The sequence below is a fragment of the Hevea brasiliensis genome, chromosome 8 (genome assembly GCF_030052815.1).
Source record: "Hevea brasiliensis isolate MT/VB/25A 57/8 chromosome 8, ASM3005281v1, whole genome shotgun sequence".
In the NCBI taxonomy this organism is placed as follows: domain Eukaryota; kingdom Viridiplantae; phylum Streptophyta; class Magnoliopsida; order Malpighiales; family Euphorbiaceae; genus Hevea; species Hevea brasiliensis.
In genome coordinates, this window is record NC_079500.1 from 18,479,329 (window position 1) to 18,504,211 (window position 24,883).

At 32.8% G+C, this 24,883-nt stretch overlaps 1 protein-coding gene and 1 non-coding gene across 2 annotated transcripts; one reads left to right on the forward strand and one right to left on the reverse strand.

Annotated features, from left to right (window-relative positions):
• The first annotated feature begins 1,722 nt into the window (after positions 1-1,722).
• Positions 1,723-1,829, forward strand: LOC131182589 (small nucleolar RNA R71). The gene has a single exon (XR_009150853.1). It is a non-coding gene; the product is annotated as a small nucleolar RNA R71 (small nucleolar RNA).
• A 2,738-nt stretch (positions 1,830-4,567) lies between these two features.
• Positions 4,568-9,565, reverse strand: LOC110634126 (beta-amyrin synthase). Its single transcript, XM_058151409.1, has 15 exons — positions 9,353-9,565; positions 7,630-8,103; positions 7,454-7,538; positions 7,211-7,377; positions 6,926-7,117; positions 6,733-6,846; positions 6,534-6,653; positions 6,312-6,434; positions 6,096-6,194; positions 5,928-5,984; positions 5,647-5,837; positions 5,383-5,560; positions 5,210-5,290; positions 5,052-5,135; positions 4,568-4,957 (listed from the first exon to the last, which is right to left on the reverse strand). Exons 1-15 carry the CDS (start codon positions 9,551-9,553, stop codon positions 4,835-4,837), a joined length of 2,289 nt encoding a protein of 762 aa, XP_058007392.1. The 5' UTR covers positions 9,554-9,565; the 3' UTR covers positions 4,568-4,834.
• Between the last annotated feature and the right edge of the window lie 15,318 nt (positions 9,566-24,883).

A 24,883-nucleotide genomic window follows, 5' to 3' on the forward strand; every position in this document is an offset into this window, starting at 1 on the left:
GGAGGTAATGACTGCAATGCCATTACTGCCTCTTGAACCTCTACACTTAATGGTGGATTGATACTGATTTCTTGAATTCCTTGACTAATCACACCACTTCTAACTCATCCTCCATGCTTAACTCAAAAACATCTTGCACAATTGTATCAACAACATCAATAGAAAAGACAGAATGATCATCAGCAGGATACTTCATAGCATCAAAGATGTTAAATTTGACAGTCTCTCCATCAAACTCCATAGTTAAGGTACCATCATCCACATCAATTTTTGTCTTGGCAGTTTTTAGGAAAGGTCTTCCAAACAAAATCAAAGCTGACTTTGATGTGGGAACATTATCCTCCATATCCAGAATGTAAAAATCTGCAGGAAAAATCAATTCTCCAACCTGCACCAACACATCCTCAACTTCTCCCAATGGGTAAGCATTAGAACGATCAGCTAACTGAATAATGACACTGGTTTCTTTCAAAGGACCCAAATTTAAAGTTTGAAAAACTGAATTTGACATAACATTAATATATGCTCCTAAATCTGCCATTGCACATTTAAATTTAGAATCACTTATTCTGCAGGGAATAGAAAATGAACCTGGATCCTTACACTTAGGGGGTAATTTTTGCTGAATTAATGCTGATACATTTTCCCCCACACTGATCTTCTCATTATTCCTCAACTTGTGCTTTGTAGTGCATAATTCCTTAAGGAATTTAGCATACTTGGAAACTTGTTTGATCGCATTAAGTAAAGGTATATTCACCTCTACCTTCTTGAAGGTCTCCAAAATTTCTTTCTCTTATTCTTCTTTCTTCGTCTTGGACAATCTGCATGGGAATGGAGGAAGAACAAAATTATTAACCTTATTCAAGTTAGGTTCAGTTTTTACCTCAACTTTAGGAACTTCAGACTCTTTCTCTTTGCTTCTTCTTTTTTGTTGACTCATGTGGAGTCTGATTATCAACTTCTTTCCCACTCTGCAACAATATCGCACTTGCATTTTCTCTGGGGTTCATGACTGTTTGTGATGGAAGCTTTCTAGAACCTTGAGCTTCCAGCTTACTCATAGATGAGGCTAACTGACCAATTTGCCTCTCTATGTTTTGAATGCTATTTTTGGTTTCCTGTTGAAACTGTTGGGTATTGTTATCCAAAGCCTTAACAATTTCATCAAGTGACATAGCTTGATTTGAGGGAGGTGGAGGTGGGGGTGGTTGATTCACTTGTGGTCTTTGCTGCTGGTATTGGTTTTGCACCGGTTGATTCCCATAACTCAAATTGGGATAATCTCGCCATCCTGGATTATAAGTACTAGAAAAGGGATCATACCTGCGTTGTGGTTGTCCATAATGTCCTACTGCATTAACATGTTGCATTGATTCATCCTCTTGTAACGCAGGACACATGTCAGTAGCATGACCCGAACCCGAACAAATTCCACATACCTTAACAGTTTTCATATTCCCTACAGCCAACTGCCTCATCAAAGAAGTTAAATCAGAAATTTGTTTCTCAAGGTTAGATGTACTTAACTCATTAACCTTCATAGGTATGTGGTCCATTCTCATTCCAAACTGCTGAGAATTTGCTGCCATGTTAGCAATCAGCCTCCTTGCCTCTTCTGGTGTCTTGTCAACCAAAGCTCCTCCACTAGCAGCATCTATCATACTGCAGTCCATTGGTAGAAGTCCCTCATAGAAATACTGAATCAATAACTGCTCACTTATTTGATGATGGGGACAGCTTGCACACAGCTTCTTAAATCTCTCCCAATACTCATACAAACTCTCTCCATTGTACTGCTGGATGCCACAAATTTCTTTTCTTATGTTGGCAGCACGGAAAGCAGGAAAATACTTCTCCAGAAATATATGCTTCATCTCATTCCATGAGTTGACAGATCCGAAAGGAAGGTAATACAACCAATCCTTAGCTGTGCCTTCTAGTGAGAAGGGAAAAGCTTGAAACTTGATTTGATCCTCTGAAACTCCTTGAGTTTTCATGCTGGAACAAACAACATGAAATTCTTTTAAATGCTTATGTGGATCCTCACCTGCAAGACCATGAAACTTAGGCAACAAATGAATTAGTCCAGATTTCAACTCAAAAGCAACATTTAAAGTAAGGTATTGAATACACAAAGGCTGTTGGTTTAGATCAGGAGCAGCCAACTCTTTCAAAGTCCTAGCAGCCATGGTTTCATTTTTCAGAATTTGAATCTAAATCCGAATATGAACTTAACTCCCTTGGAGATTGGACTCCTTCAGATGTACTCGAAATCTGCTTAGCCTGCTTAGCCAATTTTCTCAACTGTTTAGCTGTTTTTTCTACTTCTGGATCAATGATCAACTCACTAGATTGAGAAGTTCTTATCATAAACAAAAGAAATCAAAGTAAAAATAGAAAAATGCCTCAAAACCCTAGAAAACGATGAAATTTGGGGTCAAGAGGGTGGGGCCAAGGAAATCCTGTGGATTGATTGGTCTTGATCAGAGCGTCATTTCTTTTAAAATAGGTATAGGCCGCCCTCCAAATTCAACCAAAATTCTTAATGAATAGTAACACCATAAAATTTTTATTTTCTTTTTTCGAAAACCTGAAAACAATAACACTCCACAAAACAAAGTTAATAACAGAATATGTAACATCAAAAACACGAATTCCAATAAATATCAGTCCCCGGCAACGACGCCAAAATTCTTGATGGCTGTCGAATCCACCAGAAATTAAATTAACTGAAATTATCAATTATGAAATATTTTCTATAGCAAGTGGTAAATCCAAGTCGAACCCTAGAGACTGAATTATTAAATTTCGTGCACTTTGTATAATGGAAAATGAAAGAAACAAAGATTTTTTTTTGGGGGGGGGGGGTGGTGGTTTGTAACGCAAAATAAGAAGTAATCAGAAATTAAAGAACTAAACATGAAAATCTCAATTTAAACAAACTTCAATCCAAGGTAATTCTCATTCCAATGCATTGATTTGATCATAGATAAAAAAAAAAATGCAATTATCTCTTAGAGAATACTTAACGTAGATTTACCAAACAGTGAGGTAAACCCCTGACTTCCCTATACTCATCAATTCGAGCCCAGCACTCTTGTTGACTCTAATTATTAACTGAATTGGTATTAAGCAATTCTCATCAAATTAATAACTGCTTTAAGAATAGGAAGTAGTTAAGCTGAACAACAATTTGTGAAGCATAAATTATTTAATTCACCTTTGTTTCCTTAGGTTATTATCGAAAACTGGGATAATAATCAGTAAAACCTAATTACTACTCATGTTCAATCTTACACAACAATTACGAATTATGAAGATGAACTAGCAATGGATCACATCAAAGAATTAACTAATAGGCTTTTTTAGCAAATCATTCAATAGATCAAAGACAATAAAATCAGAAAATAATAGATATTAAAAAAAACATAAATTAAATTAAGAACCTGGTCTCACAAATCAAACAAAAGAACTTGAATCCCTTAAACTAAATTAAAAATTTAGCCACTCATGTTCATGGCTCACAGAAAAATAAAGGAAAAATAAAGAAGAATTGTAAAAGACGAATGGAGAGGCTGCTTAATTGTGTTGGAGGCATATGAATGGTCTCTTTGCGTCGGCTGCTACCTCTTCTATTTACAATAAATGGTCTAGGGTTAGGATACACGACCCGTGTATCACTGGACCAATCTATCAAAAACTGCAACTGAAGCAAAATCAGGAAACTGATTATCGACGGATATACGGCCCGTGTATCACTACACGGCCTAGGGCCGTGTAACTTACTGGAGCAGAATGGGTTTGTCTTGCATTGGCACAGAAAGTTACACAGGGCTCTAGGATTTACACGGGTCAAGTTATACGGCCCGTGTACTTTGTTTCTTCCTCGGTTCTTTGGATTTCTTCTGGCAAAATGTTATATGGGTCTGTGGTTGTGCTTAGACGACCCGTGTACTTTATATCAACAACGCTTCTCAATCTTTCGACCTTTCCAAGTTTCCTTCCACACTTTTATGCTCTAGAACTTCACCAAAACGCTGAAAAATACAGAAAGAGTCAGATTAATGCAAAAGCTAAAAATTTCTCCATTTAACATAATTATTTCAACAACTCTCTAAACATATGGCTAATAGATAATTATACTTTAATCAACTGAATTAAGCATAAAGATACCCTAGAAATACTAAATGCGATGGGAGTAAAATTAATAAATTTTGCACTTATCATTGACCGGCATTCTAAGGATTCCATCAATAAATCTCACTTTGTTCTTTGATTGCAAAGCCATAGTCATGGCTTACACCCAAGAGTGACAGTTTGGTCCAGTAAGAACTGAAGAAACCAACACAAGTGCAGGATTTTCGCTCATAGGGATTAGATGGATTTGATAAATGATCTAGTAACTGATTCACAACTTCCATGAGTAGCAAGCAAGGATTGAAAAGAAACAGATAGAAAACTAAAAATTCACAAGAACCAGAGAGCAGTGTGAGAATTGCAAAGATTCACAAGAACAACAGAGCAGCGACAAAGAATTGCTCTTATACCATAACAAGAAAAGAAATTGCACAGAAAATTCAACTACTTCTCATTGAACAATCAAGATTGAAGATTCTATATACAAGTTTTGTACAAGTGGTGGGAAAGCTAACAAACTACAGAGTAATTATCTAACTAATCTACGCGTGATCTTCTAGAATAAACAACTCCAGCTCATCAATCTGACTTTAGTTTCCAGGTTATCAATCCGTAACTACAAGTTTCAACCTTTTCATTCTCTTGCAATGGTCTTGCTTCCTGTGATGGAAATATATAGACTCATGCGATGGATTTATATAGCTTTGGAAGGCAGGAGAACACGATTGCGGTATTCTGCCAGAGCCATCAGTGGGAAGCTGTTTCTATATGTTGGGTAGTGTAGCATGCAATTCTTCTTGAACACACCCGTGATTTCCTACCATATCAGCGCTCATTTATTAAAAAAAAAAAAAAAAAAAAACTGTTAATTGTTTAAATGCTTTCCTGTCTTGAGATTAAAACAATTTTACCTGTTGAGGAAAATCACCATCTTCCAACTGAGAATTGATTATGAGCTTTGCAGCACGGTGAAGGGGTGTAGGGTCTCTGTCCATCTGTTATTCATGAAAAGAAACAGCATTACAAAGTCTCATATAATCCTACCTATAAAACTTAGTTAATGACTGACCTGGCCAGCACTAATTAGACCCATCATCGCCCAAGAAGTATGTACCACATTGGATCGGCCTCCTTCCAGAGGTACATATTTCTGCATCGATCACCAACAACATTCAGAATTTTATATATGTTGTCTACACTTTCACCATTTAAGTCAACAATTCATTATGCAAATAAATTTACCATCTCGGGGCATGAAAGATAGCTTTCTCCCCACCCTCCATTCTCGCTTTGTATTTTAAGAAGAAAATCAACACCTTTGCGCATTGCTGCGCAATTGTTGTAAGTCTTGCCAACAGATGCTAGGCCTCCCAGTGCAAACCATGCACCATAAATGAAGCAAACTCCCCAATTTCCATACCTGTCGTTGTTAGATTGCATTTTTATGTAATTATTTTCTCAAATAATTTATTGAAAGTCCAGTAGCCATTGGCTATGGGAACTTACCATCCACCCTCCACAGTCTGTATATTTTCCACGTATCGGACAGCATTACTAATGAAATTCTCTATCTCCTCCTTTCTATGCCCAGGGTATAATTTCTTGAACAAAACAAAAGTGTGGATCGCAGAAGCAGTACACTCCACATATTCGTGCTCAATTACAATGTCAGCCAAAAATTCCATGGGATTTAGCATCTGATTCAAGATAAAAATACATTAATTAATTGGTCATGCTGATCGAAGGTGAATCTAGAAGCATCACCAAAACGTCATAAAGTAACTTACTTCCATCCATTCTCGACCCCTAACTGGCTCCCATGCTGCTAAGCCTCCATTTTTACTCTGCAATGTATGCAATGATCAAGATTACGTATTTTCAAAGATACCAGAGCATAAACTACTTGTGCAAGGGAACACATTTAAAGCTGCACACTAGCTTTGGTTGATCCACACCTGTAGGGAAAGTAGGTTGTCGACAGCATCGTACAACTCTTGGGTCTCCATTTTCTCGCCAACAATTTCTGGTGGCATCATTGAGAATAGCAGACAACACTGCACAGTATAGGACAAACTGGTGAGACATTGCAATATGAGTAAGGCACGTGATGATGCTGCAAAAAGAACTCATATGCATTATTTGAGGGCATGCGTAAACAAAGTTTTTGTTACCTTCAAACCTTCTGCAGTGCAATCGGAAAGTTGCCATCCATGATCTCGGTCAGAGAAAGTCCACGATCCCTTAGAAATATGCCTGTACATACTCTTAAAGTCACCAGAAGGATTGTCCTTGACCTTTGCAATTGTTTTATTCAAACAGAACAATAAGTGTGAGGGAAAACTAATAAGAAAAGGAAAATACTTGACTATTGTGCAAAGACATGTACAATAAACCTGAGATTTCTTTATGAAGTCATGGCCTCTCTTAAGCACGTCTCCAATTTCATCTGTAAGATTACTAGCAATTAAGGCCTGAGTGGCAAAAGCTGCATCCCACAGCTGACTTCCGAAACTCTGCATACAGATAGCGTATGTTTGTTAGGGGCACAGTGTAATTACAAATGGCTTAAAAGAATACAAGTGTAATAATTACCTGCATTTTCATTCCATCTTCAGCAACCCAAAAGAAATCGGGGATCCTAGCAAGGTGTTTCTTGAAATAGTCACCCTGTGGATCATCAACCCAGCAAGCAAGCATGCATAAAACCTGTAAAGTAAAATTGAAGTGGAAAAGAAGCGTTAGAGACCGTCATATGCAGAAAGAATACGCTAATAACGAGAAATACCTTTTCCACACATCCGATGTCAATGTAACGACTGCTTTCATCTTCGTAGTGAATGTGCTTCATGGTCACTTCAAGAGCCCTCTTTCTGATTATATTGTTCAAGGGCCAACGAGTAAGAAAAGGCTCAGTGAATATGTATAGAGTGTCCCACATTAAATCTTGAATGAAAGGATGAGGATAGTAGAGATCCTCCTGCAGAAGCAATTTAATCATGAGGGTAATAAGAAATTTGAAGAGTGGTTTGGGTTTGAAATTTTAATTAATCAAGTTGATGTCACAACTCACTGGGGCACATTGATGACGCGCTTTCTTCCAATTGATTTGGTGGTAAGGTTCAGCGTGGAGTTCTTGTCTCAACTGAAGAATGAGAGGAGTAATGGGGCCAACAAACCGCTTTCCATATAAATAAGACATGGGCATGTAAACCAACCGACAGTAGCACCACATTTTTGCTGCATTTCCAAGATCAATATAAGAAGAATGTATTAAACCAAAACACCAGAGTATGAAATGATAGCATTTATTCACCAGGATGCATAGGAAGAAATGAAGGGAGGATCCAAAATTCTGGAGGCATTGGGTTGCTTCCAGACCAGTCATACACACCCAGGATCTATAACAGAAGAATAAAGGAAAATGATGAGTGAATTAATTGGATGAGGAAAAAAGAAAAGGTTGTATTAATTTGTTGATTGAGGAAGTACCGAAAGCCAGGTCTTTCCCCAGGAGGGAATGTATTTGACTCCACCATGTCGACGAATCCAATTTCGAGCTCTGGCACAAGCATTGTCTTGACCAGCATCAGGTCCAACGCCGAGAAGGCGCACACAAATGTAGCTGAGAGCGGTGCTGAACATTATGCTGTGACCCTCGATGTGAAGGCCCCAACCACCATCTTCATTCTGATGGTAGTAGATGTAGCGAAGGATTTCCTTGCGATGCTCAGCAGAGAAAACAGTGTCCAGGTGACCTGTTATGTAAAAACACATTACTAAAGGAGGAAGGAAGAACAAGGGCCCTGCATTCTCTGCTGGCCAATGCCCATCGCTAGCCTGCAGTGCCGACCAGAAGTGGACTGCCCTTCTTATTGCTGATGTTGCCTTGTCGTATGTTATCTCCTCGCCCTCTTCTATTTTGATCTCTGGTATCTTGGGCTTGAAGTTTTTCTCCTTCAGGAACTGTTGGATATGTGGGCCCAGTAAATGTGAAAGGCGTATAAATCAGTAGTCAGCTTGATGGGATGAATTTTATATATGTAAAATTAAATTTAAATTTGAAATTTTTATAATATTAAAAATAATTTAAGATTGATTAAATGAACGTTGGTGTTTCTTCTCTCATATTATTTTCTTTTAAGATTTATATTTTATTGATTTACTTTGATATAAATCATATATAAAAAAATTGAATTAAATTCTTAAATAATTATATTATTTTTAATTCAAATTTTTTTAAATAATTTCCTTTTAATTAAAAATTAAATTCTTTCATGTTTCTGAATATAAAAATTAATAAAAAAGAAATAAATTAAATTAAATTTTTACATATGTTATAATTTTTAACATGCTACTTAAGAAATTGCCTAACACTAATTAACACACGCCTTCGTCTTTGGCTTTCTAGTTTTTTTTACTATCATTTCAGCATTGACTTCAATAGGTAAGATTTTTTTTTTTGTCTGAATAAATAGATAAAACTGTTCCATTAATTACCATTATATATATATATATATATATATATATATATATATATATATATAAGATTTCAGCATTTGCTTTCTTCTTCACCTAGCCTTCCACTATCTACTACAATATTCTACCTTCCTAGAGGTTTATTTCCCGTGATGTGCACGCTCTCTTAGCCTGTGCTCGTTCTTCCCTGCGAATTATATAAGCAAATGCTGAAATCTTATATATATATATATATATATATATATATATATATATATATATATATATATATATATAAGATTTCAGCATTTGCTTTCTTCTTCACCTAGCCTTCCACTATCTACTACAATATTCTACCTTCCTAGAGGTTTATTTCCCGTGATGTGCACGCTCTCTTAGCCTGTGCTCGTTCTTCCCTGCGAATTATATATGCACGAGCAAATAAGATTACTATGTATTTAAGAATAAAAAGAAGTGGTGGACGACTGCGTAATTATTGAAGATCTATGACGCATACATAAGTAGTTAAAGGAGAAAATACACAGAGGGCATTTCTGGATGATCAAGGAAAGAAATTAATGATATTTGATGCATGCTGTGGAGAAAATTAAAGCTTCACCACAAATCCGTGATGTACATATATTTCTTTGTTCAAAAGAAAATAAAATTAAACAGCACGCACGAAGATGAATAATTTAAGGAACAAATGAGTTAATATAAAAGGAATTAGATGGACAATTATTAAATAATTAATTACCTGCATACGCCAGAGAAGGTCACCGTTGGGCTTTACCTGATGGCGATTCTTGTAGAAATTTTGACGAACCTCTTCCACCTGGGCACGCTCCTCAGGAGTGCCTGCATCAGGATCGAATTCCCATATCTGTCTCCCTACATAGTTGTTGGTGCTGTACAAGTATGGGTCATTCCCACCCTTTGCAATCTTTAGCCTCCACATTTCCTTTTTCTTTCTTTCTTCTTTTTACTAGAATATAACTCAACTTAATTAAATTTTTATCTCAAAATTTAAAATTAACTATATAAATTTTTTTTTAATTTAAAATAATTTTAAATTATATTTTCAAAAAATATAAATATGCTTTCTTTTGTGTAGATAGATTTGCGGTCATGAACAAGGCTAATAGTCACTATATATTGAAACGTACAATTCTCTGTCGTCTTCATTAAACCAGTTTACCGCATATTGAAAGGTACGTACCTGTTAAAGCAAGGGCCACCAGATCCAGATGATTGAAAATGTGTGGATATGCTTTCTTTTGTGTGGATAGATTTGCTGTCATGAACAAGGCTAATAATCATTATATATTGAAACGTACAATTCTCTGTCGTCTTCATTAGCCAGTTTGCCGCATATTAAAAGGTGCGTACCTGTTAAAGCAAGGGCTACCAGATCCAGATGATTGTAATCAAAAGGATGAGAAATTATCCTTTTATATGTGGAAAAGAAGCTATTTAGAAGGGTGTGGCCGGAGTGCCAATATCACCCTCCTTTATATAGTGAAGCAAGACTGTTCCATTGGTTCCATTTATATATATATATATAAGTCAAGACTCTGTTCTATTATATTAAAAGAGATTAATTTATTCACAGATATTTATTTTTACCTGCTCCTAACATAGATGGCATAGCAGCGCCAATTGATGCTTTTTTTTTTTAAAGGAATAATTAATAATAATAAATTTTATTTAATTTTTTTCAAATATACCATCTACTTATATTATTTTATTAAAAATTAAATAATTTGTGTAACTAAATTATGTTGTAAAAATATATTAATAAATTAAAAATTATTATTTAAATAACCTATAATTTAAAGATATATGATGATAATTTATAGTGATTGAAAAATAAAATAAACATAAAAAAAGAGCGTGCAGTGAAGAGGCCGAATAATAACACTGGAATTGAGAAGTGCATAATTATTAGGGCCCTACTCTCAAACCCATTAAAATTTTAAATTAAACGATTGTCTCTTTCCTAATTTATGGTAAAAATAAAAAAATATAATATAATATCAGGTTGTAATATAATTATATTAAAAATATATAAAATATTTAAATATATATATATAAATTTAATTTTTAATTATTTTTTATTTAATATAATTTTAATTTAATTCTTAATAAAAAATTAAAATTATACTAAAATATTAAAATAACTTCAATTAGTTTGATACGATTTTGTAGCTCGATTATATTGCTGAAAAACAGTACACAATCATAGCTACAGTGCCCACCAAAGGAGAGATATGAAGGAGCATATGTAATTTTTATTTATTTATTTGTTATCTGAAGATACGCACCTCAATTTTTGGTTGGCTGCCACAATTCAGCATCTCTGCTGCCACTTTTCTCTACTTCAATTAATTCAACCGTATAGTATTTTTTTTATTTAATAGAATATTATTGATTTAATTTCATCATTTTTTAATGTGTAAATTTTAATTTTTTAAATGTAATTAATTATATAAAAATTTTAATTTTTTAAATGTAATTAATTATATAAAATATTAATTTTTTATCTATAAATTTATATTAATATTATCACAATTCAAATTCTGGGTCGGACCGGCACTAAGACCTGAATCGTTATAAAGCCCTCAAGACCCGTAGTAAGCCTAACTGTTCCTAACCCAAACCTAAGGCGCATCACTTTAATCTAATTTCAAGAAAACAAACGGATAGAGTCTGACTATAAATTGGACTAGCCAACAGATATATCCAACAGAGTATGACTCACCCAACCTGTAATTACAAGATATATCAAATTGGAGAGCTCAACTCACCCTCAATATACTCAACATAGCCACATAATCAAATGGGAGTTCAACTCCCTCAATCAAGCTAACATCCATTTCATCTATCCACACATGTGCATATATGGTATGTTACAATTTCAAAATAAATAGTGTATTACAGTCTCAAATCAAATAAAATATTCTAACACATGTAGAGTTCTAGATTTCAATTCAATAAGATGAAACACAATAATTGCTACTAGTAGATTTGTGAGGAAGGAAACAGGTTAATCACAAACAAGGAACCCTCCTATAACATGGGAAAAATAAAGTGAACAGGAGTGAGCGTTCGACTCATAGAATAATATATTGATTTTAAATACAATTTCTATAAAGTTCTAAAACTAATACATTCTTAAGATGAAATGCAATATATATCTTCACATTCAATCAATTTCAAACAATAATCACATAAAGAATAATTTGGAGCACTCACACACCCGTGTATTACATTAATATACACACACACACACACACATATACGAGCTGATCCCCTACACAGCTCTCTTAATTCCAACATCTGCCGACGAGATCAACTTGAGTCAGACTTTCTCTTAATAATTCAAATGCGGAGGTCAGTGAGATTAACTCAAAGCTGTATTCACATCGAATTATCACAACAAGGACCGAACCCCAAGTGAGACTAGCTCAAGCCGATCTGCCCGTCCTACCCATATTCAGTACCTTTACACCACATACACGTCAACACACCCACACAGCTCCAAATTACCCTAAGGCAACCTACACAACAATTTCATCAAATAAAAATATAACACAAGGCATGCCTAATAATTAACTACATGCATGTATGTATAAGTGATATATGAGAATGCCTTGAATATATAATAATATTGAAATTATAAATAAAATTTATATCGACTCACAGTACACTAGGAATTACTGTAGTGACTGAGCGGAGGAAGATAGCTAACATTGATTACCTAAATAATTATGTTATAAATTTATCAGTATCAATTCAAAATAAAACTTTAAAGAGGCAAAAAAATGCCCTAATTTATACCAAAAATTTGGCAGAGTCTCCCCTATACTTAAGACCTACCCAACCTACAAAGTAGCTCAAATCACACTTCTATAATCACAAGTCACATGTCCACATCTCATCAACATCATATGGCCCCTCTTAGGTCTACCAACAATCAATTCTCACATAATTACGCAAAATAATTATTTTAAAAAATTCAGGATGTTATATTCTTCCCTCCTTATAGAAAATTCATTCTCGAATTTTTCTTTTTATACAAGGCAAAAAAAAATCGCTAAGTTACATAGCTTCAGGTGATAAGCTTTGCACACTAAACAAGTATAGGTACTTATTGCGCATATCCCACTCTGACTCTCAGATGCATTTTTCTATAGATTGACTTCTCCATAAAACTTTAACCATAGGAATTTGTTTTAATCAAAGTTGTTTCATTTGATAGTTTACTATAGCCACTGGTTTTTCCTCAAAGGTCAAGTTCTTATTTAACTTCACTATGTTTAATTGCAGCACAGGAAAAGGGTCAAAAACATATTTCCTAAATATGGAAATATGAAATACTAGGTGGACATTAGTAAGGTTTGGCGGTAACTCCAACCAGTAGACAACTTTTCTCATTCTGTCTGTGATCTCAAAAGGTCTTACGTAATGGGGTCACAACTTATCTTTCTTTCCAAGTCTCATAACCCTTTTCATGGAAAAAACCTTTAAGAACACATAGTTGCCCGCTGCAAATTCTACGTCTTTCCACCTTGGGCCTGCATAACTTTTCTATTCGCTAAAAGCTATCTTTAAATGTTCCCTAATCAAAGGAACCATCTCTGAAGTGAGCTGCACCAAATCTACATCATGAACTCTCGCCTCTCCAATCTCTATCCAACACAAAGAAGTTCTACACTTTCTACCATACAATGTCTCATAGGATGCCACTCCAATACTAAAATGATAGTTGTTATTATAAGCAAACTCTACTAATGATAGCTAATCATCCCATTGACCTCCAAATAATTATGTTGTAACTAAATTATGTTGTAAAAATATATTAATAAATTAAAAACTATTATTTAAATAACCTATAATTTCAAGATATATGATGATAATTTATAGTGATTGAAAAATAAAATAAACATAAAAAAAAGGGCGTGCAGTGAAGAGGCCGAATAATAACACTGGAACTGAGAAGTGCATAATTTTTAGGGCCCTACTCCCAAACCCATTAAAATTTTTAATTAAACGATTGTCCCTTTCCTGCTCTATGGTAAAAATAATATATATATATATATTATAATTACAATAATTATTAATGTTAAGTATTTATTTTTTTAATTAATAATAATTTCATTTAATTTTTAGCAAGTAGATTTTATTTTTAATTTTTTTTAAATTTATATTATTTTTATAAATTACATATTTTTTTAATTGATCCTTCAAAATGAATTTTTTAACTTCGTTACTGTTGTTAAGCACCTAAATAAAAAAAAATATAAACATTAAAAATTAATTTCTAACGTCTACCCAGTACGACTTCTTGTTACTTACATTATTATTCACCTAAAAAAAAATAAGAATTAAAAATTAATTTCCAACTTCCACCCAATATAACTTCTTGTCACTTTCATTGTTACATATATATATATATTGGAACGCTCAATTCAAGTCTTGTAACGCCCTCACTGTAGGTAGTCCGTACATTTCACTGTTCCGACGACTAATGTCTGTTCGGACAGTCAAGATGTCTAAAACTACACTTAAACTATAGTGAGGAGGCATAAATTAATGAAATAAATATTAAAAAAATATAGGAAAAATGTAGAGAAAAAAAATAAATTAAAGTTTAGAGAATTTATAAATTGATACAAAAATAATAAAAATAACCCAATATGCACTACTAAGGGCATTTTGGTTATTTCACCCCCAAAGGTGAATTTTGACCTAAATGTCAAAATAACAAAATTTAGAGAATAAAATAATTAAAATTAATTAAAATTTATGAAATAGATTAGGAAAATGAGAAGAGAAAAAAAAAGAAAAGAAAAGAGAAGAAAAGAAAAAGCTTAGGAAATTCAAAAAAAATTATAAATAGGTACTAGAGGACAAACTCCAACCCACTTCCATCTTCTTCCTCAATTTCTTCTCTCTCTCTTTCCCTCATTTCCTCCATTGTTGTCAAGCTTCCAAGCTTGATTTCCCAAGCTTCTACCCATCAAAACCTTTAGCACCATTCACAAAAAAATACTCCCAACTCCATAAGGAAGCCATAGAAAGTTGAGGTTTGGGAAGCTCAAGTAAGGTTAGTACACTAATCCCTCTTCTTCTCTTTATTAAACATGAAAAGCATGTTTAGCCAAGCATAAATATCATTAAAACAAAAAGAAAATCTAGAGGAAAGAACCCTTGAATTTTTGGCAGCCATGAAACTTGAAGTTTATTGCTTTTAAGTGATGAAAAATGGTTCAATGAGAATGTGTGATGAGTTGAAATGTTTGGGTGTTTGATTGTGTAGTGTTTGTGAAAATTTAAAACTTTGAAAACTAGGATTTGTGTAAATGCTTGAGGACTTGGTGTAAATGTTGAAATTGACCTATTGAGTTGAAATTGTTGCTTATAGAAGTGTATTGCATGCAAATTGAAGTAAGGAAGTTGAAGGAATTGAGATATTGGGAGTGTTCAATTTTCTGCAGGTTTGGACTCAATGAGTCCAATGGGTTTATTGACCCATAACTGATAATGTGTGACTTCAATTGGTATGAGGCCAATTGAAGGTGAAAATAGACTCAAAATAGCCCATTTTTCATGCAGACACCATGCCCAAATTTTGCCAAAATCATGACCAATTCTCTGCCCAAACCTGGATGACCAAACATTGAAACCCAGAAAATGACTAAATGAATTTGGTCATAACTCTCTCTATACTAGTCCAAATGACCTAAAATTTACTGAATAGAAAGCTTAGACATAGGGCTACACTTTTCATGAAGACCACTTGACCCAGTTTTGCCTTTAACCAATTCAAATTGTTAGCACAATTTGGGTCACTAAAACTGCCAACCCAGAAAATGACCAAATGAACCCTGTTCATTTGGTCATAACTCTCTCTATACTGGTCCAAATGACCTAAAATTTACTCAATGGAAAGCTTAGACATAGGGATACACTTTTCATGAAGACCACTTGACCCAGTTTTGCTTTTAACCAAATCAAATTGTTAGCATAAGTTGAGTCACTAAAACTGCCAACCCAGAAAATGACCAAATAAACAATACGTGTTCATTTGGTCATAACTCTCTCTATACTAGTCCAAATGACCTAAAATTACATCAATGAAAAGGTTAGACATAGGGCTACACTTTTCATGAAGACCACTTGACCCAGTTTTGCTTTTAACCAAATCAAATTATTAGCATAAGTTGAGTCACTAAAAAACTGCCAACCCAGAAAATGACCAAATGAACAGTACGTGTTCATTTGGTCATAACTCTCTCTATACTGGTTTAAATGACCTAAAATTACATCAATGGAAACATGATACTTAGGGATACAACATTGATTTAGACACCTTTGCCAAATTCTAAGTGTAAAGACCCTAAAAAGAGGGTCAAACATGTTACCCTGAAGTTGGCTAGTGCCCTTATAGGACTGAGAGTCCAGGTTAATACACTGACTATAACTCACTATACCAAGCTTGAAAAATTATGAAATTGTACTTGGAAGTCCCTAAGACATAGAGGAACATATCTTGTGAAGGAACCTAAGTCTAAAAATGACCATAAAATGATCAAATGACTGATCAAAGTTTATTGACCAGAAATTGTAAATTCTGGACAGCTTAGAGGCAAAGGGACCAGTTATGGTATTTTAACCATTACTTGAGTTCTATAACCCCAAATTCAGTGATTCAAAAACTGAAATTCAAGTTTAAACATAGAGGAGCAATTGTTAAGAAGAAAGTGTGACTAAATAGACATACTAACCTAGTCAAATTCCTAGATAAAAGATAACACATCAAAATGAACCTAAAGAAAGGTTCATGGGAAAAATGCTATATATGATAATTAAAATACTCATAAGGATAATTAAATATTAAAAATGATATGAATATGTAAATTGGGACTAATGTCCTATTAATATGAAATTAATGATACCAATGAACAGTACCAGAAAATAGTAACAGTGAATAGTGCTAAAATAATTAAAAATGTTTAATTGCCCATAGTATACCTAGACTTATTTATTTAGTTTAGATAAATTGGTATACCAATTAGGGACTACAGATAACAGTACTGCCTACCGAGAAAATCATAAACTGATAATATATGTCTGGTATGATTGTTCTACAGGCTATATGCCTACTTACTGGCCATTGTGCCTACTTTATTTCTGGCTTTACAAGCCCGACAATGTCCGTGTCGTCTCGTGACCGCCTCGTGCAGCATGTGACGATATCTTTGGATAGACATATGGCTATCTAACCAGTATACACCCATGCATCCAGCTTTTATAATTTGTTATAGGTTTCTTGGGCATTGATAAAAATTAATTAAGACTTAAAATACAATAATTAATCATAAAAGATCCCGATAACGTTAATTGCTTTCAAAGAGCAATAAAAAAAGTAAAAAACCCAGGAATTATGATTTGCAGATATTATTTCAATTGTTAAATTATTGTTATTATAAATTATGCACCACTAGGCGTTATGCTTAGCGCGTTGGCTTTCCATCGCGTAGTTGCTGGAGATCAGTCCCAGCAGCCACAGCAGCAGCAGTAGTAGTGCTCACACAGAGACCGATCAGATCTGCCAGTGTTTACAAGTCACCTCTATAGTTATATTTTGGTAGGGCCCATGTATAGACTGGTATTTTGGTTCATTATGTTTAGTCATGATGTAATTACTAGTTTATGATGTATTTCATTTTGGACTTGAAATTAAACTTGAGATTGAAATGAAAACTTGTAATTTATTATTTATGAATTTCCATATGAATGCAATAGATGGTACTTCATTTTGAGATCTCAAAAATAGTTGTGAATGATATGATAAAAGAGAATATGATATAGAAATATGTGAGATGACTATGAATATGTTAACAGGTGATAGTGAAACCCGCCAGATGCTAATAAAACAGAGGAAGATCTATCCAGGTCTCCACAGAAATAAGATATATATATAAAAAAAATTCTACACATAAATTACCTAATTTAAATGACATTAAAATTTACAATAGACGTGACAAGATAAGATAGGGTGCTCCGACACCGAATGTAGCACTCATCGCTCGGCTACACTGTAAACGGGTGAGGGGCGTCACAAGTTTTATTAAATTAAACTCCAACTTCTACCAATACAACCTCTTATCACATCAAAAATTAATTTCCAACTTGTATCCAATATGACTTCCTATCGCTTACATCGTTATGCACCTAAATAAAAAATATAAACATTAAAAATTAATTTCTAACGTCTACCCAGTACGACTTCTTGTTACTTACATTATTATTCACCTTAAAAAAATAAGCATTAAAAATTAATTTCCAACTTCTACCCAATGTAACTTCTTGTAACTTTCATTGTTATATATATATATATATATATTAGAACACTCAATTCAAGTCTTATTAAATTAAAGTCCAACTTCTACCAATTCAACCTCTTATCACATCAAAAATTAATTTCCAACTTGTATTCAATACGACTTCCTATCGCTTACATCGTTATGCACCTAAATAAAAAATATAAATAGTAAAAATTAATTTTTAACTTCTACCCGGTACAACTTCTTGTTACTAACATTATTATTCACCTATAAAAAAAATAAGCATTAAAAATTATATATATATATATATATATATATATATATATATATATATATATATATATATATATATATATATATTAGAACACTCAATTCAAGTTTTATTAAATTAAAGTCCAACTTCTACCAATTCAACCTCTTATCACATCAAAAATTAATTTGCAACTTGTATCCAATACGACTTCCTATCGCTTACATCGTTATGCACTTAAATAAAAAATATAAATAGTAAAAATTAATTTTTAACTTCTACCCGGTACAACATCTTGTTACTAACATTATTATTCACCTATAAAAAAATAAGCATTAAAAATTAATTTCCAACTTCCACCCAATATAACTTCTTGTAACTTTCATTGTTATATATATATATATATATATATATATATATATATATATATATATATATATATATATATTCAATTCAAGTCTTATTAAATTGAACTCCAACTTCTACCAATACAACCTCTTATCACATCAAAAATTAATTTGCAACTTCTATCCAATACGACTTCACACTAAATCACAATTATGGTATAAATACACATTGGACGTTCCCTCTTGTCAGTTATTATTTCTGTTTATTTTTATATGCCAGTTGATAATTAAGAAAATAATTATATAACCTCTTTTTTATAAAATCATATTAATAATTAGCTAAATTTTTTTTATCTCACATAATTATTATTTATATAAATATTTATTATATTTAATAGAGATAAAAAGTAAAATTAAGAAAAAATAGTTAATATTCATTGATTTTTTAAACATTAATTTTTTAAATACAATAAATAATTTTTAATAAAAAAAATTTAAATATAACAAATAAAAATAAAAAAAGTAATACATTATTATTTACCTAAATACTCATCAAATAAACTTTTAACTTCCCACTAGATTTTTTTTATTGAAAATTAATTTTCAATTTATACAATAATAGTCAAATCTCATCCTTTTCTCTCTCTCTCTCTCTCTAGCAATACAAGACAAATACGTAATTGATTATTCGATCGCATGATAGAGTTTTTCCCAGTTGCAAGGATTAATTGATTTTTATTAATGCACATACACACTAGAAGATGACACTCGTAAAAGATTCTTCCTGGCCGGTTTCATATTAAATTTGGGAAATTATTTCCATCAACATACATTCTCTTACAATTTCATAAGCTTTGCATCAAATTTCATTCCATGATCCTTTCGATTTAATCACTTGCTATCTTTTAATTTGTTATTTTATATATACTGAAATTTAAATAAGAAATAGTTTTTTTTTATTATTTTCATATATTTCAAACCTTTTAATAATTAAAAAAAAATATTAATTCTGCAGTTGGTAAGAGTGATAATTTTCATTCTTTTATCAATATCATGGTTCGACTCTACTAAAGGCATTATAATATTCTAAATGCGTTAGCATTTTTAATATCACCTAAAAAATATTAATTAATTATTGAACTTGGTAAATACCAAAAAAGTATTAAATAATTATTGTGGACGTGGACTTCTTTAGAGGCGAAGACTAACTCTTTATGCGTTAACCAGCATAATGCTCATGCTATTCATAGATAATTTATAATTTTTATTTTTTTATTTTATTTTTAATTATATTCTAAATAAGATAAATTATTACTATTAAATTAATTTTTAACTAAAATTTCTCTCCTATTTGATTTAATTTGAAAAAAATGTTTAGATGTTATAATAATAAATTTTTAATTAATATATGATGTAATGAATTAAAATACCTATTTAATTCTTTTTATACATAAATTAATAGTAGTTTCTATTATTAAATCGATTAAAATGTAATAAAATTACTTTATTCAAAAAATAATTTAAATTTCATAAAATTTTTATATTTTATATCATAATTTATGTATTTAGATTACAGAAAATATATTAGATTAATAAGAAAATAATGTTATTTAAAAAATATATAAATATAATTTTTATTATTGATATAATAAAAATATATTAAATTACTAATAATATAGAAATATGCAAGAAATTTAGCATGTTATGAAAAAAAATAGAGTTAAATATTATATCTCTAGTATTATTGGAAATTATAAGCTAGTGAAAATTTTCAAGTCTTATTAAAAATAGGAAAAATTGTAAGTGGAGAGGTGGATTTAAGTTTATATCTTAATTGCCAGGTGGATAATGAAGTATTTAAAGTATGATATGATTATTGTGGAGCTATTAATGGAGATTAATTTTATTCAAATTAGCAACAATTTTGATGTATTAAGGGAAAGAAATTTTGGCATGAAATGTTAAAGGAGAAATAAATATATATTTGTTGTGCACCACGGAAGCGTGTAAATCGCAAAGAAATAAATCAAACATATAAAATACTAATATTTACGTAGTTTACCCTCTCAAGGGTTATATCCACGGGCATGCCATCTTCCATTATTAATAATAATAAATTATCATTACAAGTTCATAGCTATACAACCCATTAACCCAATTACACTCAAGAGAACCCACACTACATCAAACTGCTTATATTAAATACATTAGTTAGTCACTCTCAATCTCCTCTAGACATAACCCAATATATTTACTATTACAATACTATACCATAAAAAGTTTTTTCAACTATATAGGCAATAGCCCTCACTAATGGACAAGAATCCCTTCCTCTTGAATTCTATGTCCTTTCTCCATCTTCGGCCTAAGCCTCTCTCCACTGTAATGGGCAAAAGCCCCTCATCAATGGGTAGAGCCAAATCCACAGCAATTGGCAAGACCCTCTCTACAATGGGCGACAGCCTCACTCCATGAGTTGAAAGCCACTCTCTTCAACGGGCAAAAGCCAAATAATCTTTTTCATTATTCTCCTATTTATAGTGTTAATTCTCTCAATTTTTATCTGATTAGGAGTCTATTCAATTTAGGAATAACACTAAAATAAGAATTTTACTAATTATAGGAAATATTCCTATATTATATTGAGAAATATTTCTCTCACTCAAATTAGGAAAAGATCTCTCTCCAAATTCTATTAGGATTTTGAGTCATAATTCTAACAATCTCCACATTGACTCAAAATCCATTAACCATTGTATGCTTCAAATTCTTGGGTGTCATCAAATCATTAAATCTCCATGCTTGAGCTTGAACCCTTTAAATCATCAATTCTTCAATCTTCATCTTGGGTGTAACTTGCTTCATTTTTCAAAAAATCTTCACGTCATCAACCATCTTGATTTTGCATCAAGAGCTCCACCTCAATTTCAACTCTCCACCACCACTACCATTATTGCATGTGCGATTTTCTACATGTTGCAACAGCTTCATCTTCAACCAAACTCACAAAGATCATCCCCATGCTTTGAAACCAATTTGTTGTGCACCGCGGAAGCGTGCAAACTGTAAAGAAACAAAGCAAACATATAAAACACTAATGTTTACGTAGTTCACCCTCTCAACATAGGGCTACATCCGTGGGCATGCTATCTTCTACTATCAATAATAATAAATCATCATTACAAGCTCATAGCTATACTACCCATCAACCCAATTACACCCAAGAGAACCCACACTCCATCAAACAGCTCATAGTAAATACATTAGTTAGTCCCTCTCAATCTCTTCTAGACATAACCCAATATATTTACTATTACAACACTACACCATAAAGGGTGTCTTCAACTATATGGGCAAGAGCCCTCTCACCAATGGATAAGAATCCCTTCCTCTTGAATTCTATGTCCTTTCACCACCTTAGGCCGAAGCCTCTCTCCACTGTAATGGGCAAAAGCCCCTCATCAATGTGCAGAGCCAAATCCGTAGCAATTGGCAAGGCCCCTCTTTACAATGGGCAACAGCCTCACTCCATGAGCTGAAAGCCACTCTCTTTAATGGGTAAAAGCCAAATAACCTTTTTCATTATTCTCCTATTTATAGTGTTAATTCCCTCAATTTTTATCTGATTAGGAGTCCCACTCAATTTAGGAATAATACTAAAATAAGAATTTTACTTATTATAGAAAATATTCCTCTATCCTATTGAGGAATATTTCTCCCATTCAAATTAGGAAAAGATCTTTCTCCAAATCCCATTAGGATTTTGAGTCATAATTCCAACAATATTAAAGGGAGGAGGAGAAATAAATGAAGAAAAGTTAGAATATATTATATGATTTTGTGTAGGTTTTGAGAAGATGTTTTAAAGTTATTTGTGATATGTGGTAAATGGTTGAAGGCTTGTTGAGCTATTGAAATTTTGGGGAACGTTCAAGTTATGCCGATATACTGCCAACTTTCTTTTAAAATTTTCGTACATAGATTATACATTCTATATTTTACAATTTCAAATAGGATTTAAATTCCTTTCTTGATGCATTGTTATCTTTTAACTTTAGACGATGATCCAGCTCCTATAGTAGATACTAGAGGTGCTCCAACGGTCTAGGTCTCGGTCTGTCTTCAGTACAGGTGAGTGGATAAATATATAATACTAGTATTTTATTAACTGTAAATTATTTATATTATTCTTAATTTCAATTATATAAATGAGAATAGAAAATGGTAATTTCATGTTTTATTATTAAATAAAATGAAATTTATAATTATAGTTGAATAAATGACCGAATACACTCAATATATGCATTGAATATATAACACTTTGATGACAGGTGATTTAATTTTAGCTCAGCATATATTTATACTATCTTTGGGACAACACTTGATATACATATAGCCTTTGGGGTGTATATCAGGTAGTCACCCTTTGGGGGTAGCTCTGCAAATGTGTATGACCAGTATATTTATCACTCTTGGAATATATTTATCATTATAGAGCTCAAGATACTAGCATTGCTCTCAGACTACCAGAGTTTATTATTGTGCCTGAGATGCCAACATTATCTACAGGAAGCATATTGCGAGCGTATAAGGATATTATAGATTTTATGATTTTAATACATTTATTTCAGTAATATTGTTACAGCATGAATTGTGTTTTAGCTTAGCAATATGATCTAGATTAAATGATATTTATTCAGCTGACCTATTCTAATATAGCAGAATTGGTACTATTAAGTACCAAAACATTATATGTTTCCCTTTGTTATTTATTTATCTGCTCACTGAATAGTTGTATTCTCTCTCTTAATTTTTAATATTTTAGATTCTTTTGCTGATTCCATTAATAACAGCCTCCCTTTCAATGTTTTCCTGTCTTCCACTTCACCAAATATAGAATCTAGAGGAGGTCGGGCCAATATGCTTCTTTTGGATGTTTATTTTGTTATAGTTTGCTGTACATATGTATAGACAGCTAGAAGTTTGAATTGTATATATGCTCTTTTGATCCTCACAAAGAGGATGTATTTGTAGTTGTGTATTTAAATATGTTTGATGGGCATGGAGCCCTGTTTATATGCCAGATGTATTTTAACAGGTTTCACATGTTCATTTAGCTATAGATTTAGGGAAAACTCTGTCAGTTTTTCAAGTTACATTAATCTCTATAGGTTAGAGATGGGTGTGACATTTTGTGGCATCAGAGCATAGGTTTATAAGTTTTGTAGACCCTTCTATATTTAGTGTTAGTGTTGTTAATTATATATCCTGATATTCGGTTCCTTATCTTTGTTTTATAGGACAATGGCGCCCAAAACAGCTGCTAGTAGAGGCCATTGTGTTAACCGTGGCCATGGTATTCGTAGAATTAGATTATCAGATGTTGGCCGACCTCATAGGGATCCTGCAGTCCCACCTCTGCCTCTAGAAGAGGTGGCAGATCATGATGAGTTACATGAGGGCAGAGATGAGAATGGTGATTCTGCTTCTCATGGCATTGTATCAGGTGCATATGTGGCTCTTGCACCACCACATCCACTAGCACCTATAGTAGCACCACCTATTCCACCTATAGCATCACCTCCTATTCCACTAGTAGCACCTCCTGTTCCACCAACAGTACGTCTTGTTCCTCTAGTAGTTACAACTCTTATACCACCTACAGTCCCAGCTGTTCCTTTTTAACTAAACCCTAACTTGGGTGCATTTATCGCATAAGTGGTTACTGTAGCTCTTACAGCCAAACTTAGGGATCCGTGGGAGGTAGTAGAACGAGCCAGATGTTTGGGTGCATATGATTTTGACAGTTCTTTAGATGCAGATGCTGCAAAAAATTGGTTAAGGATGATAATAAAGGTGTTTAATCTGATGAAGCTAGTTGATGCAGATAGAGTGAATAATGTGCATGGATTATTGCAAGGAAGGGCATATAGCTGGATCGATAGCATACGCTGTAGATATGGAGTTAACTTGACTTGGGATAGATTTATATTTGAGTTTCAGCAGGAATATCTGACAGAGAGTTATAGAAAAGGGAAACAAGATGCCTTTTTCATATTAATACAGGGTAGTCTTACAGTGAGGGAATATGTTGATCAGTTCAAGGATCTGTATTACTTTATTTCTGATATCTTACCTTCTGAGGAGGCTAAGTGTGATAGATTCAGATAGGGATTGCATGTTGAAATTAGAGCATCCATGACTTGGTTTAGGCACAACAATTTTCGTGAATTAGTAGAAGCTACTTTAAATGTTGAAAAGGTAAAGCAAGAAGAGAAGGAATATGAGTAAAAGCTAAGTAAGAAACATGGCCAGGGTTCCTCACAAAGCTTTTGGGA

Excerpts from the sequence above, each read along its gene's own strand:
- LOC110634126 (XM_058151409.1), bottom strand. The coding sequence starts at position 9,553 with ATGTGGAGGCTAAAGATTGCAAAGGGTGGGAATGACCCATACTTGTAC. Across the intron at positions 6,847-6,925 it reads ACATCGGATGTGTGGAAAAG|GTTTTATGCATGCTTGCTTG; the intron begins GTATTTCTCGTT and ends TTTACTTTACAG. Across the intron at positions 5,136-5,209 it reads GTCTAATTAGTGCTGGCCAG|ATGGACAGAGACCCTACACC; the intron begins GTCAGTCATTAA and ends CATGAATAACAG.